Consider the following 14,644-nt stretch of genomic DNA (forward strand, 5'->3'; position numbering starts at 1 on the left):
GCTTGATGACAAATATTATTTCAATTAATTTTTTGAAACACTATTTGATTAAAAACTGAGTAGGATAGGGTGACATTTTTTAATATGGAACACTAATCTATACAATGATCATTTGCCTTAACATTACACTGAGAAACACAAGTTAAATATTTATCTGGCCAGTATCACACAGAAATCTGGCATATTAGAAACCAAAGAGCAGCTAGCAGAATCTAAATATACACTAGATTAACTGTCAACTCCACTCCCAGTAACTGTCTCCTTCACTTTCAAGCACTCATGGTTTTGCCCACTCGTTCACCTTCCCCTCCAGGGCTCATGATAATAATTAGCACACTATCTTTTTTCCATCCCGGAGAAGAGACTAATAAGCATACACAAGCTGGTATTTTCCAACACACCCTTCTTTAGCACTGAATTTAGAATATGATGTAAATGCAGACTTACATACTCCAGCTCCACAGGGACAATTCCCTGATTTGGCCCAGGTTTTTATAAGAAAAGAAAGGACCCATTGCCTCCGGTGTTAAAATGGCAGCAACAAAGATACATCCAGATGAAGAGATGAATTTAAATAAACATCATTTTGATAAAAAATTGGAACTCCTATACACGTTTTTGGGAAAGTCCATGAAAGCTGAAAATCTTGGTGCCTCAGTATTAAAACAGTGGACCAGAAGATCTGATACAAAAATTAGAGATTTCCTACAAAGTGTTATTTATTCTTCATGCTGTGGAGCAATACTCTGCTTACTGGTGTTATTCTTAAAAGATAAATTGGGGATGATTGTGCTACAATTAATTTCCAACTAGAATACTGAGAGCTAAAATAAAAAGATACAGGCAGTAACAATAGTTAATTTCAAAATACAAGAACAGTATAAAAACCTCTTGTAGTAACAGAGCAGAAAGTTCTGGACCACAGTGTGTTTTCAATGGCACCAAAAAAAGCACACAAAAATGTTTGAGGTGGAGATTTTAGCATTTTGGAACATTAAGGATTGCTATAACCACATAGCAGGCATTTAATTACTTTCAGAATAAAGATTGTTAGTCTAGAGAAGGTAAGGATCTACTTAGGTATGTACCACTGACTTAGGTAGAGAGAGAATTGCTTTACTTGAATTGGGGACTGATATGAAAAACTGTGGTCTAATCACATTGGATTTAGCCTTTCCAGTAGTTTTCTTGAACAGTTCCTAAACTTTTAAACAAATGACAAGATCTCACTAGCTATTTTTCAGCTACATAACACGTTAAAAGAGAAGTCAGCTAGCTAATACTTCTTTCAAAACAATTCTGATATGCAAGCATAGGGACCATAAACAGGTTGATATGCAGGAAGTTTCCTGTACTCCTCTGTATATTGATGACTTGACATTAGAGACTTGAGATTTTCCAGAGTAGATTTTACTGATATACAATCATAAGAAATTTCTGACACTATTACTAAAGACTTAGAGTTGCTAGCTGCTACAGTGCAAGTGTGAAGCATTTAGAACTACTGACTATGAACTTCAGGACTTTCAGGGTCCTTCTCCTATGTACTCTAAGGTTTGATTTTTCCAACTAGTTCCCAGTAGTTTACCACCTTTTTTTCCTTCCTCTTATGTTCCTTTTTTAAAATCCCCCTAGCCCTTGATTTCTTATCTCACAATCCTAAGCGAACTTTTAAATTTTGCTTCATGATTTCCACAAGGATAGGAACAGCAAGCACACTTTCCTCCTCCCTGCTTTCCACACAAACAGATTTTCAAAGGACTAATCTAATATCTAAACCAGGCTCAGAGATTATTTTTCCTCCCATTCCCCTAAATGAATGGCATACGCAAAAAAAACCCCACCAGTCTGTAGGCAATTTTTCATTGCGTACAAACTGCAACATATACAGAACTTGTACATTTCTTCTACTTTCATGGTACACATTTTCCTCCAGCTATCCTAGTTATCTTCATATGAAAAGCTCACAACCAAATACAACACACTACAGCTGCTAACAAAGAGTGATTTGTTTCACATCACTATGTAGAGTACATTAATAAAAAAAGCAAAAAGCAACACCTCCAAAACACAGTTAGAAATTTCTATATTCAAACCCTGTTCTTTACTCATTTAAAAACTGTTAACAGTATTAAGTATTACACTGTAACATATGCAATATTTCAGCTGAAAGGTACCCTTGGAACAATTGTTAAGACAACTCCCCTGTTATGAAGCACGGGCACAGGACCAGAAAAAACTGCTTCAATGAACACGTGAACTGGTTGCTAATAAGCATTTTATGGAGGAATAAAGGGACAGAGAACAGCTCTGGTGGAGGATGAATGGGAATTGACCTGATACAAGTCCAAAACCAACACTAATACTAACCAGGAATAAGGATACGCACTTTTTACTCGGCTGAATTAGCCCACCTCTTTATACTTATCCACCCAGTAGCCTTTTGATCTCAGTTCCCACATTTACTTTTAGTGCTTTACAACTCATCATCACCACATCTCACTCTGAAGCAAAGGATCTCTGCCTTCGAACAGAAAGGGAGGCAAAGTGATTAATGGCTTCGTATGGCAATTTTAAGCAAGGTATTAAAAACAGATCAGGTAGCAGGAAATAAGAGGTAGATGTGATGCCCCATTAAAAGTCACAGTTAAATAGCATCTACTTCAAATAAAATTAGATTACACTCAAGTGAACAAAAAGATCTCACACTTTCATTTAGATTTTTAGATCATATTTATTTCACTGGTGCAAAAGCAATCTTGGATTTTCCTAGTAGTTATGCAAATCTAACCTGTGATCCAAAACACAAGTTGGGTGTTGTTTTGTTTTTACTGCCAGTAATACAGAATTATACAGCTGTAGATTTGTGCATGAGTTAGAGGCTTCCATGGCTTTATCAGTGCTCTGCACTCATATCGGGAATAAAGCAAACACATACTACTATCTCTAACACAAATATTTGGAGCACAGAGAAGGTGGGTCATTTATACTGAGCCAGTTTTCCTAATCACAACCAAGTAACAGATAGCCAAGAGTTAATGAATGGTGAAGAACAAAGGCTTGCCTAACACCAAGGGTGATTCTTCATTATCTGGGAAATCACAAGATTTTTCCTACTGTTCTCTCAGCTTTTCCTGTCCTTTGATGAAGGATGCAATTTAAGAATATGAGTTATTGCACAGAAAAAAAAAGACAAAAAACCCAAGAAAGTGCAAGAAACAAGCAAAAGCCATGAGCTAAGATAGTATCACACAGTCTTTTTAAAAACATCTATAGCAAGTCTATATCAACAGCTGCTCATTATCCAACCTCAGATAATAACTGCTCCAAAGCTGATGGTAGCCTCTTGTACAAGCAAGCAATCTCACCCTGTTTTCAGTGCTTCTAAATTAGGTGGAAAGGAAACTCAAGAGCAAAGACCTATCAACCAAAATGAGAATTCAGCAGCTGCCTGTTATTATTCTCCACTCATACAAACTTCTGATCTGCCTATGCATACAGGGACCCATTAGGGAACAAATCTGAAGTTTTCCTCCCGCCTAGGAAGTAGCTGTTGTGTTTTAATGCTATGATTATTTTTCTTGTAAAATGATAGATAAGTGACTACTTTTCTTACAACTGACACATTTTGATATATGTTTGCATGAAATGATCTCTAATACTTTAATTTTTTTCTTCTTCCTAAAACTTTAGAACTATTAATTTAAGAGAATCTTAGATCAAAATTTCCGGTCAGGGAGAAAAGTTTATGGTTCAGTAATGAAAAAAGTAGTGCGGAAACAGAAACCAAAAGGTGTAGTAACACAACTCCAATGGTCTATGTCAACATCATCATTGGCACAGAACATGCTTCATAAAATTACTAAGCTTACTAAATATCATTACAGAATTATCATTTACTGACTGTTAGCCAATCCTTACAATCAAACAAAAAATCCCTTTATCATAGCCATGCAAAATTATCCCTGCTTCGTTAACATATTTTCTGTAGGCTTTCTGCTTATTTGTCTAGAAATAGATTCTAGCCGAGTCATATTAAAATAAAAAAAAAAATCCAAGAAGAATCTACTCTAGAGGATTAATTTCCAAACTGGCAATACCATGATGTATACAGTAACAACCACTGTATAAAATTCTTTTATACCACAACTTCAAAAGCTTCCTGAACTTGTCCAAGGACCATATTTACAGGTGTGCAGATGGGATAAGAGTGCCTAAATCAGACAGTAGGGACTGCTAAAGAGGGAGGTTCACCTTTATTACTGCCAGTCTCTAGACTTTGGTGTTTATCTTGCATCCTGAAAGCATCTGTGTGAAACTGAGTATTGCAAACGTAAGTCACTTTCTAAACACAAGCTCTTAAATCATCCTTTTGAATACAGATAGTTGGTTCAGCCTCTTTTTTAATTCTCATCTTGGATGTGTTCCAAACAATAGGCTAGTTTATGAAAGATGGACACCACCATATCTTTCTCTTTTGATAATCACGTTTTTGATTAAAGAAGCTATGAGTGAGCTGCTACATGCTGAACTTCAGGATAGAAATATACTTTGACCACACCTCCTTGCCAGTCCCCTCAAGGAATTCAGATGAAGGGACAGAGACACATCTGTGAAACCCAAGAGAATTTAACTGTAATGCAAGTCACAAGAATATCATAGTTGGAACCACTTCCAGTAGCAAAATTTCAGGCACTTTACTACCTTTATTAGTGAATATCTTGCTGGCTGCAGACTTTCAAATACACAAGTGGCTGTTCAGGGATTCTTTGGATGGCTCTATTGAACACGGGTTACTTTTCAAATCTCTTTTTGAAGAGCTACTCAGAAAATATGATCTTCATCTGTAAGATGAAGAACCTGAAGGCAAACGTGCAGGATTTCCTTACTTATAAGACTCTAAAGCAGATTACAAAAAGAATGATGTAATAAAAGGAATCTTAAAGCATATTTAAAAAAAAAAAAGAAAAAAGACAAACACGAAAACAGTTTGGTCATCTGATTGAAAATAGGAATCTTACCCCCACGTTCCTTCAGAGCACTTCAACATGCAGGAATTGCTTCCCAAAAATGAAACCACCTATTCTAGGTAAAGTCTGATACAAGACTTAACAGGACAAAATTCGTATGAATTAACAGCATTATATCTGGATGACAGAGTCTTTAGGTTTATATTATTTAGCAGTTACATAACCTTTCAGCTGCCACCTTCCAATTCCCATTTTCTCTGAACTAAGTTTTCTACAGGACTATTCAAGAATGTTATAATCTTACTATCAGAAAGAATTACACAGCATTAGACAAGGCTGCAAAACACTTTTCTATTCAATCTCTTTCATGAAAAAGATGCTCCAAGAGTTTTGTTGTACAAAACAAGTAGACATTTTAGTATTTGGTGAGCACAGCAAGCCTGTTATAGTCCAAAAAAGATTAGCCTCAAAAATTATTGGAAAGGTTGAAGATACAGATAATTTTCTAAAAATAGGGAAAACTGAGGTTTCTATTAACCTCACAAAAAGATGAAAGAATGGAACTGCTAACATGGTGTGTAATCTCTTGTATACACTCTGCCTCACGAGGCAAGAACACTATCATCTTATGTTCGGCAAACTGAAGGGATCTATAACCTTTGTTACTAACGTCCAAGAACTCAAAAACGAAGAACATACATGCAACAGCAACAAGATGTTCTTCAAAATGGTCCCTACTGATGTAGTGACACCATACAACATGCATGTCTACAGTCTATTATAGACAAGTCATGAAAAAAAATTTACACTAAGCCTGTACAACAGTTTCTTATTCAAAACATTCACAATATGCAGACAGCTTTAGCCTCTTGCTGAGCAAAGAATTAAACGCCACATTTTAATTTGACAGCTACTTAATTTAATATTCTTATTAAAGAGGGAAAAATTAAAAGGCCACAGTGGTTTGTTAAAGATATCCACAAAGCATCTGCAATATAACTATTTTTAAAGAGACATTAATTTTCATCCAATTACTCTAGTATTCCAGAAACGGTATTTTTTGACTGAAGCAGACAAAAGTTCTACATACCTCAAAGCCAAGTCTATCTTTTTCTTTCCAAAAACAGAAATGCGTAACCTTCTTGTCCCAAAATTCATCTGGCTTTACTACACAAACAAGTGACACCTCAGCTGGAACAACATTCTGTAAAACAAATTAAAAAAATATGTAAAACATTCAATATTAAACCTTCATTTACCACAGATCTGAATTCTACTTACATATCATCTATTTATGAACTTAAAATTTACAGACAGAAATTAAACTAAGTCTGCTGCATCTACATCACATGTTGGCTCCATTCAACTTTGTAGCAGACTGCACTAAATTTCATAGCAAAATCGTGTCAGAACTGAAAAGAAAATCTAACCTCTTTACTACCGGTTCTGAGGCCTAACCATTAGTCCACGCTACATCAGTATAGGAAAACATGAATTATTGTCTAGACTTAATTTTATTTATGGCATTTCATTAACAAAAAACCGTTAAGGGCAACAAAGCTTTTACCAGTGTCATTTACTATGTAGAATGAAACAGTAATCATAAAGTTAGAAAATAATTGTATACTTTGTTATTAAATCACATCAAGATTATATCCTATACTTATCTAGTACATATTGCTTAGACTAGAATGAAAGGGCTCAATATTAACATTTCGGCATATTAAGTCATAAAAGTATTACCATGAAAACATTCCTCAGCCTAAAACAGTAATTTTATCTACCAAGTTTATTTTATGTTGTCGCACTGAATGTAGACCAAGGAAAAGAAACTCTTGATTACTCCCAGGTCATCGGCTATAGCAATAAGCAACAGTTAGATAATCACAGTACTGACATAAAGGTGACACAGTGCATGGGATTTCTCTTCAAATACCTTGTTTTATTTATAAAAATATAATTCTGAAGAAGTTATATACATCTAGCTCAGAAAGCATACCCCAAAAAAAAAGATATTTCATTCTTGCACCATTTTAATGAATATACAAAAACTATTTAAAAGTAGAAAATATTTTTAACACAGAACTGCCTCTTTGATGACCAACCAGCACCTTTGAGAACTACAGGTGTTCAGACAGAAATCTCAAGCGGTCTGCAGAAGTGATTATTCTACATATGAAAATCTTCCTTACTGCTTCCTTCTCAGATTAAAGATACAGATGTGCAACTTATGTTTCTGCAGGCTTCACACTGGCAGGAAATGTGCTGACAGGAAGCCACTGAAATCTGAGCATGGGCAAATAGGTACCTTCCACACTAGCTGAAGTTCCCACTCAATGTCACAACTGCACATTAGCTGAAGTGAAAGCTCAGTCAAGATCATCATCAGAACATAATGGATCCAATTACTGTAATTAATAGGAATGCCATCTTAGTCAAGAACAGGTGAAAGACACCTTGAAAGAGACTAAAAAACCCAGGAGCATCAATGAGCCAGCAATACAACAAAATCGTATTATTTATATTTGACACACTTTCTGAGGCTTCATCTGAGAGGAAAACTGCTCTGATAAAGAGAAGTCATCTGTGCAGTAAGAAAGGCAGTAGTCCAAGTTATCTAATCTATTCAGAGTGCTGTATCTTGCATTTTCTTTGACCACTGAGACCAGAAAATAACCTATACTATTTAGCAGAAATAAGACTTTATTTTAACCCCACAGTTCTGAAAAGCTAAAATAATAAATTTCTATTAATTTCTTGAATTGGGAATTGGCACCTTTTTTTTTCTTCTACTGCTTTTTATAGCATCTAGAATGTTATTTGTGATTGGGACTATTATACACAACAAAATCAACAATAGCCAATTCCAATGGAAACCAAGTAGTACAGCATATTACATCAGAACCTGCTTAGCTGCACTACCATTGTGAACTGTTCCCCTGCAGACATTCCTACTACTCACAGTTGATGACGCCAGGAGCATATTTCTGCATTTTAACTAAAACTCTGTTTCAGAGAAAGGTCTACAATCACATGTTCTCAGCATGCAATGGATTTGTCCATCACTTGAGTGAGTCCTATCATGTGCTTTTCAGACTGACAGAGCTCTGTGCAGGAGGAAACACAGAACCCCATTTTATGATTTTAAAAGACCATAAACTGTCTACTTCTCAATAAAGAAATTACTGCCTCTACAATAACACAGCTATTGGGTTCACATCTATAAAACTAATCAGTCAATTATGAATGTATAAATATTTATTTACCTGTAGCATTAACACAACTGTCTTCACCACGTTCCATTGAGATTTTCTGCCATCCACTATCACAGTAAATCCTCTAGCTTTACATTTCTCACTAAAAGAAGAAAAAAACACTTAGAAAAAAATAAAATTCGTGAACCAGTGTCATATTACAGTGACTTTGTATTTCAACTCTACTGAAAAATACAACTACATAGTTTTTTACATATAAAAATACTGTCTTAAAAACCTTGTTTACTCATTTAGAAATAACTTTCAATTTTAATGTTCAAGCATATTAATAGATACTCCAAATTACATTTCTTAGTAGCACTGAAGTGTATTTCATAATACAAACATTTATTTAAACTTTAGCAACTCTGAAAAGGTTTCATAACCATAAACTTCAAAACACCCTCAGAAAGAAGAGGTCAAATGACAGTTTCGTAAGGAAGACAAAGGGATGTCAGTTTTCACAAGGTTACTTGTGAACTGGCACAGATTTGAGGATACAGCCTCATATCACTTGATGCATATCCAACCAGGAAACCATCTAAACATGCTTGAATTTCTTTCCTGAACAAATGGACTAGAAATTGCAGTGCACAAAAATCCTCTACAAGGACAGAGGCTTTGTTTATGGATCTACAAGAGTATTTTAGACTGGCATAATCTTTTTCTTCTAATAAGGTTTGAGTCTGTATGCACTACAAAAAACCTGCTGTAAACAGTTAGCTGCAAAGCCAAAAATTCAAAGATACTTCTGCTCAAGTACCAAATGGTGTGCATTCCCACAAAGACCTCTCCAGCTCATTTCTAACTGAAGCTGGCAACAAGATGCTCACAACAAGAGCTGGGCAGAGTTTGCAATGGTGGCAGCAACTTCTGGATGTCACCAACAGCTGGGAAGTGTTACCTTCTCACAACCAGCACAGCAGCAGCCAGAAGAGGACATAGAATTGAGCCCATAATTTCAGCATTAGTTACCACATTACATATTACGTCTCAGGTTAAACTTTGCTGGACACAAAAATTTCAAGCAACTAAAACCCATGACATTTACATGCTGTAGAAAAGCATTATGTAATCTTTAGCACCCAAATCTGCAATTACAAAACAAAGCCATTTCTGAGATCTCCTTCGCTTACAAAACCCAAAGCAACTTGCATGTAACAGTAGGCATGTAATATTATGTTACTTGTTACTTGCATGTAACATTATGTTTCCCATTAAGAAATTTAACTATTAATTATTTCACATTTAAGCCGAGCTTCATCAGGTATGGGTGGAAGACAAAATTATCTTGGAATTTATAAAAGGGAAAAAGGCACCTTACTAGTCTAGTTAGGAAAAAATAATGACAAAGTTGGCTGCCAACCCATACATACTTTTGGTTTTAAGGAACCTCTAAAATCACACACATGATTTTTCTGGAAGCACTCAGAACATTCAAGGCTTTGTGCGTTCAATGTTTAATCGGAATGAACTCACAAGGCGCACTAGCACTACTTTTGAGAACAAGATGAATAGTGTCACAATAGCATCTTGAGACATGGCTTCCTTAGGCTCACTGGAATCTAGCAGTATCAGCATCTGCTCTTCTCTACTACTAGACCTGTTTAAAAAAAATAATTAAAAAAAAAACCCAGAAAACCCAAACAACCAAATCCAAAAGTGAGCTACAACTTCTGAAAAGTTCAGCCAACACTCAAACATAAATGTTTGTATGAAAGTTAAAAAAACAAAAAACACACCACTTGGTGATTTGAGCCACAATACAGAGAATGCAACAGAGGAAGCAAACTTCAGTATGCACAGACAATAACATAACATTGCCGCTCTTTTTTTTTTTCTTGGATTCTGAAGACACCTTCAGAATCCCAGAAAATCATCAAATAGCAAAGAAAGGTGTAACAGTGGACTTAAACACTAGGAATAAGTTGTCTGAAGTTTGAGGAAAGCTTTACACACACACTTCCCCCACAAACCCCCCAAAGAAATATTACTCAAGACACTATAGACAGTTATGCCTCTCAAATTTTGGACACAGCTATCCATCAACACTAGAATGCATATTTCAAAACAGTTATAGTTACAACATATGGCATGCACAACTGAACTAAAAAGTTAAACGTATTAGGTTATCTTACACATAGAACCTGGGGAAAAAAGTAACATTAATTTTTCTTGGACTGCTATCTGGGTTTGGGGCAACAACCCTCCCCAAACCCCTCCTTCTCCCCCCCCCCCCCCCCCAAACACTGTTCAGCAAGTCTTTCCAGAATGAAAAAAAGGCAAGTGCTTAGGCCAAAAAGTTTGCATTTCCCACTAAAAAACAACATGCAAACAAAAATGACAATGATTTTTCCGCACTGCCACCATAGAAGAGAGATCATTTTCTCCACGACTGACAAACAGAAGATTAGATGTGGGAACACTGAATTTTGCTTTCAAATAGATTTCCCAGTTTGTACAAAGTACAAAGAGTACTTTGGTTGAATTTTCAGATAGTTATTTTTACAGTAATATATGTAAAAATGTACATCAGGATAAGACTGTGGAATAATTAATTCTTGCTAGAACAACAAGGCAGTATTTGTGGAACACAAGCAGGCAAAGTGCTTAAGTCAATGAGATGACTTGCACAGGTGATCATTTGGGATTTTTATCACTTTACAAAAGACAACAAGCTGTCTGAAACACCCTAAAACTTCCACAACTAAAACGTTGTGCAATATACTCATATACCTATTGATGCTTCACTTGTAAGCAACAAGTTATTGTATTTATTCTTTATTATTTATTCTTTGCTTCTCTCTCCCCAATCAGATCATTTGTGTTTTTAAAACATTTATAACATAGATGTTTCACATTTAACATAACTAAACAGTCTTTAGTTATGCCATTGTTCGTCTATTTCCAGAAGAGGAACTTAAAGGGATACAAAAGCAAGCTTTTTTTTTTTTTTTTGGGGGGGGGAGGGGAGCACGCTTCTTTCCTTTTTAAATCAATGGCACAAGAGAATAAACCAAAGCTATGATAAAGATCAATCTCTGGATCTTAAGAAAAAAATGCAGTTAACTAAGCTAGGACCAGTAACTGTCATTATAAACTTGCAGGGTTACATGCGCAGAACTTAATCAACAATGATCTTACAGCATGGTCTGGATGACAGGATAGTCAAGTTGTCATTCGGCACGTTTAAGCAGTATCTTAACTTTAAACATTTGAGTTGCTCACCAACTTGAGTAATACTTCATATATTTTTAGACTCAGTGCAAACTTAAGCACTACAAGCTACAAAGATTAGGCACATAGCAAAGAAAGAAAGAAAGAAAGAGTATAAAGCTTTTTTACTTTGGGCAATGCTACCTTTGTAAGCTTAGGAGTTTCATTAGAATGGCTCATTAATTTACATAGCAATTTAAGTGCACTGTCACTAAAAAGAAATTACCAAAGATATCCCAAGAAAAGAGTGAGGAAATACACAAGGCAAAAAAACCTAAAGCCAGATATAAAGAATAAAAGGACACGTGTAAGCCTTAGTAGATATCCCTTAGTTTATTGGGATGTATATTTCTAATTCAGTCAGACAGTATCCCATTTTAAACAAACATTTATGGAAAATTCGTTTGGTATTGAAAAGCAAATAAAAAGAAAAAACAATAAAAAGATCCCTTCCACCACTGGAAAAGAAGGCAGCCCTCAACAGAATGCCTTTGAAATCACCTTGGGATGCTTAGAAGGTAGTCTAGTGTGACACTCAGCTCGTCCATACTTGTCTGTTCAAGGCATAATGGAATTGTCAGAATGAGGCCACTTCTTCTGTCCTTACCTCCTATTTCGGGGAGGAAAAGTCATTAGAAAGGTATTGTGATGGCTTTAAGATAAAAGAAATACTTTTTAGTTACATGGTCTCAAAATACATCATAAAAGTAATCTTCAAAGTTGCTGTGATAATCACAACCGACATTTCACCTCTCAGTTGTGAGGATTCATTTACCATATTGATATTTAAGGCATCACCAAGGCTTCAGAGCACAGACCACATCAGTAGCTGTCACAGTCTTTCACCTAGTACTTTCAATATAAACAACACAAATCAAGTTTTCCAGAAGCATTATTTTTGCATATCTACATTGCATTTTTAATAAGAATCTCCTAGGCCTTCTACACTACCAGCCTGTCAGAAACCTGGTAAGCATGTACCTAGCAGCTCCCACTGGGGCACAATATCTCCTAGAAACATTGACTACACAAAGGAGGATCTTGTACCACAAAGGCTGCCCACAGCACATACTCTAAATTGGTAGGTCATTCATTAAACACATAATATTTCCAGACCTGTTTACAAACAAATAACAGTCACCTCACAATTAAGATAAATATTTCCAACCAGCTGCTTTAATCTTCATATGCATTTTCAAACCCTTCTGGTAAAAGTTATACAAGGCATACCAGCAACAAAAATATTGAAAGAGCTGGCCTCACATTTATATGTCCATTATGAGATCCAGTAAGACCAAGTGTTAGGTGATGCTGATGCGCTGCATTTAAGTAACTGTTCTACAACTGTGTTTTGGGTTGTTTTCGTCTACACAGACTCTCAAGAAACTCTCTGGAAAGGTACAGTTTAAAAAAAACAAACAAAAAAGTGAATCTTTAAAAGAAAGCTCAAATTTTTGTCTTCTAGTCTTTCTTCTAAAGAAAGACTTCTGAGTCACACAGGTATGAACCAGTAACCAAAATGGATTTGGACTAGGTTCTTACTCATAGCTTATATTGGAACTGAAGCCAAATCCACTGATTACAACAGGATCACATGAAAAATAAAAACTGACACAACTCCCTGAAAGGGTAGACTGAAGGAAATCAGGTGTGCAGCTGACTATTATTACCGTATCTCCAAGTACAGGGGCATCACTGGTGATCTTTTGAAGGCAGAAGACCTTGAGACCAAAACATTTGCCCCTAAATAGCTGTTAACTCAGAGGATTAAGTAAAAAGGGCAAAGGTAGCTGTGACACATCTTTCAACTTAATTTGGAGCAACTCATCTAGTTCATGTATTCACCAGTTTGAGCAAACCAGCTTACCTAATTTTTTCCCCTCTCTGCCCTTGAATCTTTTAATGTCTATAACCAGCAAAAAGAAAAGTCATCTTAATTTCAAAATCCAATCAAATATTTTGGTGGGCTTTTTTGGTGGGGGCAACAGGAGGGGAAGTATGAGAAGAGACATGGAGAGGGGAATTTGCAAATGAAGTGAAGAACATTAATAAATCCAAATATACTCCAGAAGGACATAGTGCTTGAGTTTATAGCTTATTAAACCACAACTTCAGTCATCTTAATGTTTGGGGGTGCTTTTTTAATCTTTGATTATTTTTTTAAACTAATATCCATCTCTATATTAAACCAGTTTCAAAGTAAGTTATCCACAATCTGGAGTAGCTGAAGGCCTTTTCCATTTTATTCAACATTGCTTTTTAGAATACGTTTTAGTATATTGCTATTTTATTCAAAAAATACCATGGACCCATTTGAGTACATGTAGAAGGCAGTTAGTAAAGAATTTTCTCCATATTTTAAGAAAACTGTACAAAGATAACAATTACCTCAGCTTTATTTGGGGTGAAACAGAAGCAAAGTAAATTTCTATAACCTGAGAAAGAACACCTTTATTCTCAAATTAAGTGTTATTCACATGGTTAAAGCCATTAAATCATGCTTTTGCTTCATTAAGTAACCTAATATTGGTAGAACTGAAGTTCTATCTAATCAATAAGAACAACTTTTTATGGAATAGTAACAGGTGTACAGAATTAAGACAAAGCACACAAGCACAGCACAGTAATGCTTGCAGATGCATACGCGTACATTGATGTAATTCGGTAAGAATTCCCCCCATCCGTTAGAGATGCAAGAGAGATAATGAAAAAACACTGTTTGTTTACACAACATATGTTGGCATCTTAATTGCAATAGGTTTTTTCCTTGTTTCCAAAGCTGTGCAAACTCCCAAAAAAGTATTAAAGATCCACTGATACACATGTGTTTTCCACATTGTCATAAAGGACCTACTGCTTTAAGTGGTGCATTGTAATGGTTGTGTTCCCCTCCCTTTCTCTTCTTTGGGGGAGAATTGTTGCTGGAAAACAGCAATGCACATTTTAATAACTATATTTCTAATCAGAAGATTTAAAGAGTAGTGCTATATGAGAAAGGACAAACTGATCAATCCTTTCCACAGAAACCAAGAGGGAGTCACAGTTTAAAAACAAGAATTTTTTACAGATTGTCCACCGTTCTCTGTTTCTGAATGGCAGAAAGCCTGAGAATTGGAGTGGGGAAGCAGGAGAAAAAGGAAGGAAAAATACCCCAATGCTTTAAGAACTGGACATTTGTTCTCATCTGTACACTTGGGGTGAAAA

The 14,644-nt window shown here is 35.7% G+C and overlaps 1 protein-coding gene across 2 annotated transcripts in view; it reads right to left on the minus strand.

The window, feature by feature from the left end:
- SESTD1 (SEC14 and spectrin domain containing 1) overlaps window positions 1-14,644 on the minus strand; it is a 62,703-nt gene that overhangs the window by 32,175 nt on the left and 15,884 nt on the right. For both annotated transcript variants that reach the window (XM_059820097.1, XM_059820096.1), the window contains exons 5-7: window positions 11,942-12,050; window positions 8,237-8,327; window positions 6,061-6,174 (exon numbers count right to left, since the gene is read on the minus strand). In XM_059820097.1, coding sequence (XP_059676080.1) covers window positions 6,061-6,174; window positions 8,237-8,327; window positions 11,942-12,050 — 314 coding nt within the window. The remainder of the gene's footprint in view (window positions 1-6,060; window positions 6,175-8,236; window positions 8,328-11,941; window positions 12,051-14,644) is intronic.

Source organism: Gavia stellata, chromosome 8 (assembly GCF_030936135.1).
Source record: "Gavia stellata isolate bGavSte3 chromosome 8, bGavSte3.hap2, whole genome shotgun sequence".
Taxonomy (NCBI): domain Eukaryota; kingdom Metazoa; phylum Chordata; class Aves; order Gaviiformes; family Gaviidae; genus Gavia; species Gavia stellata.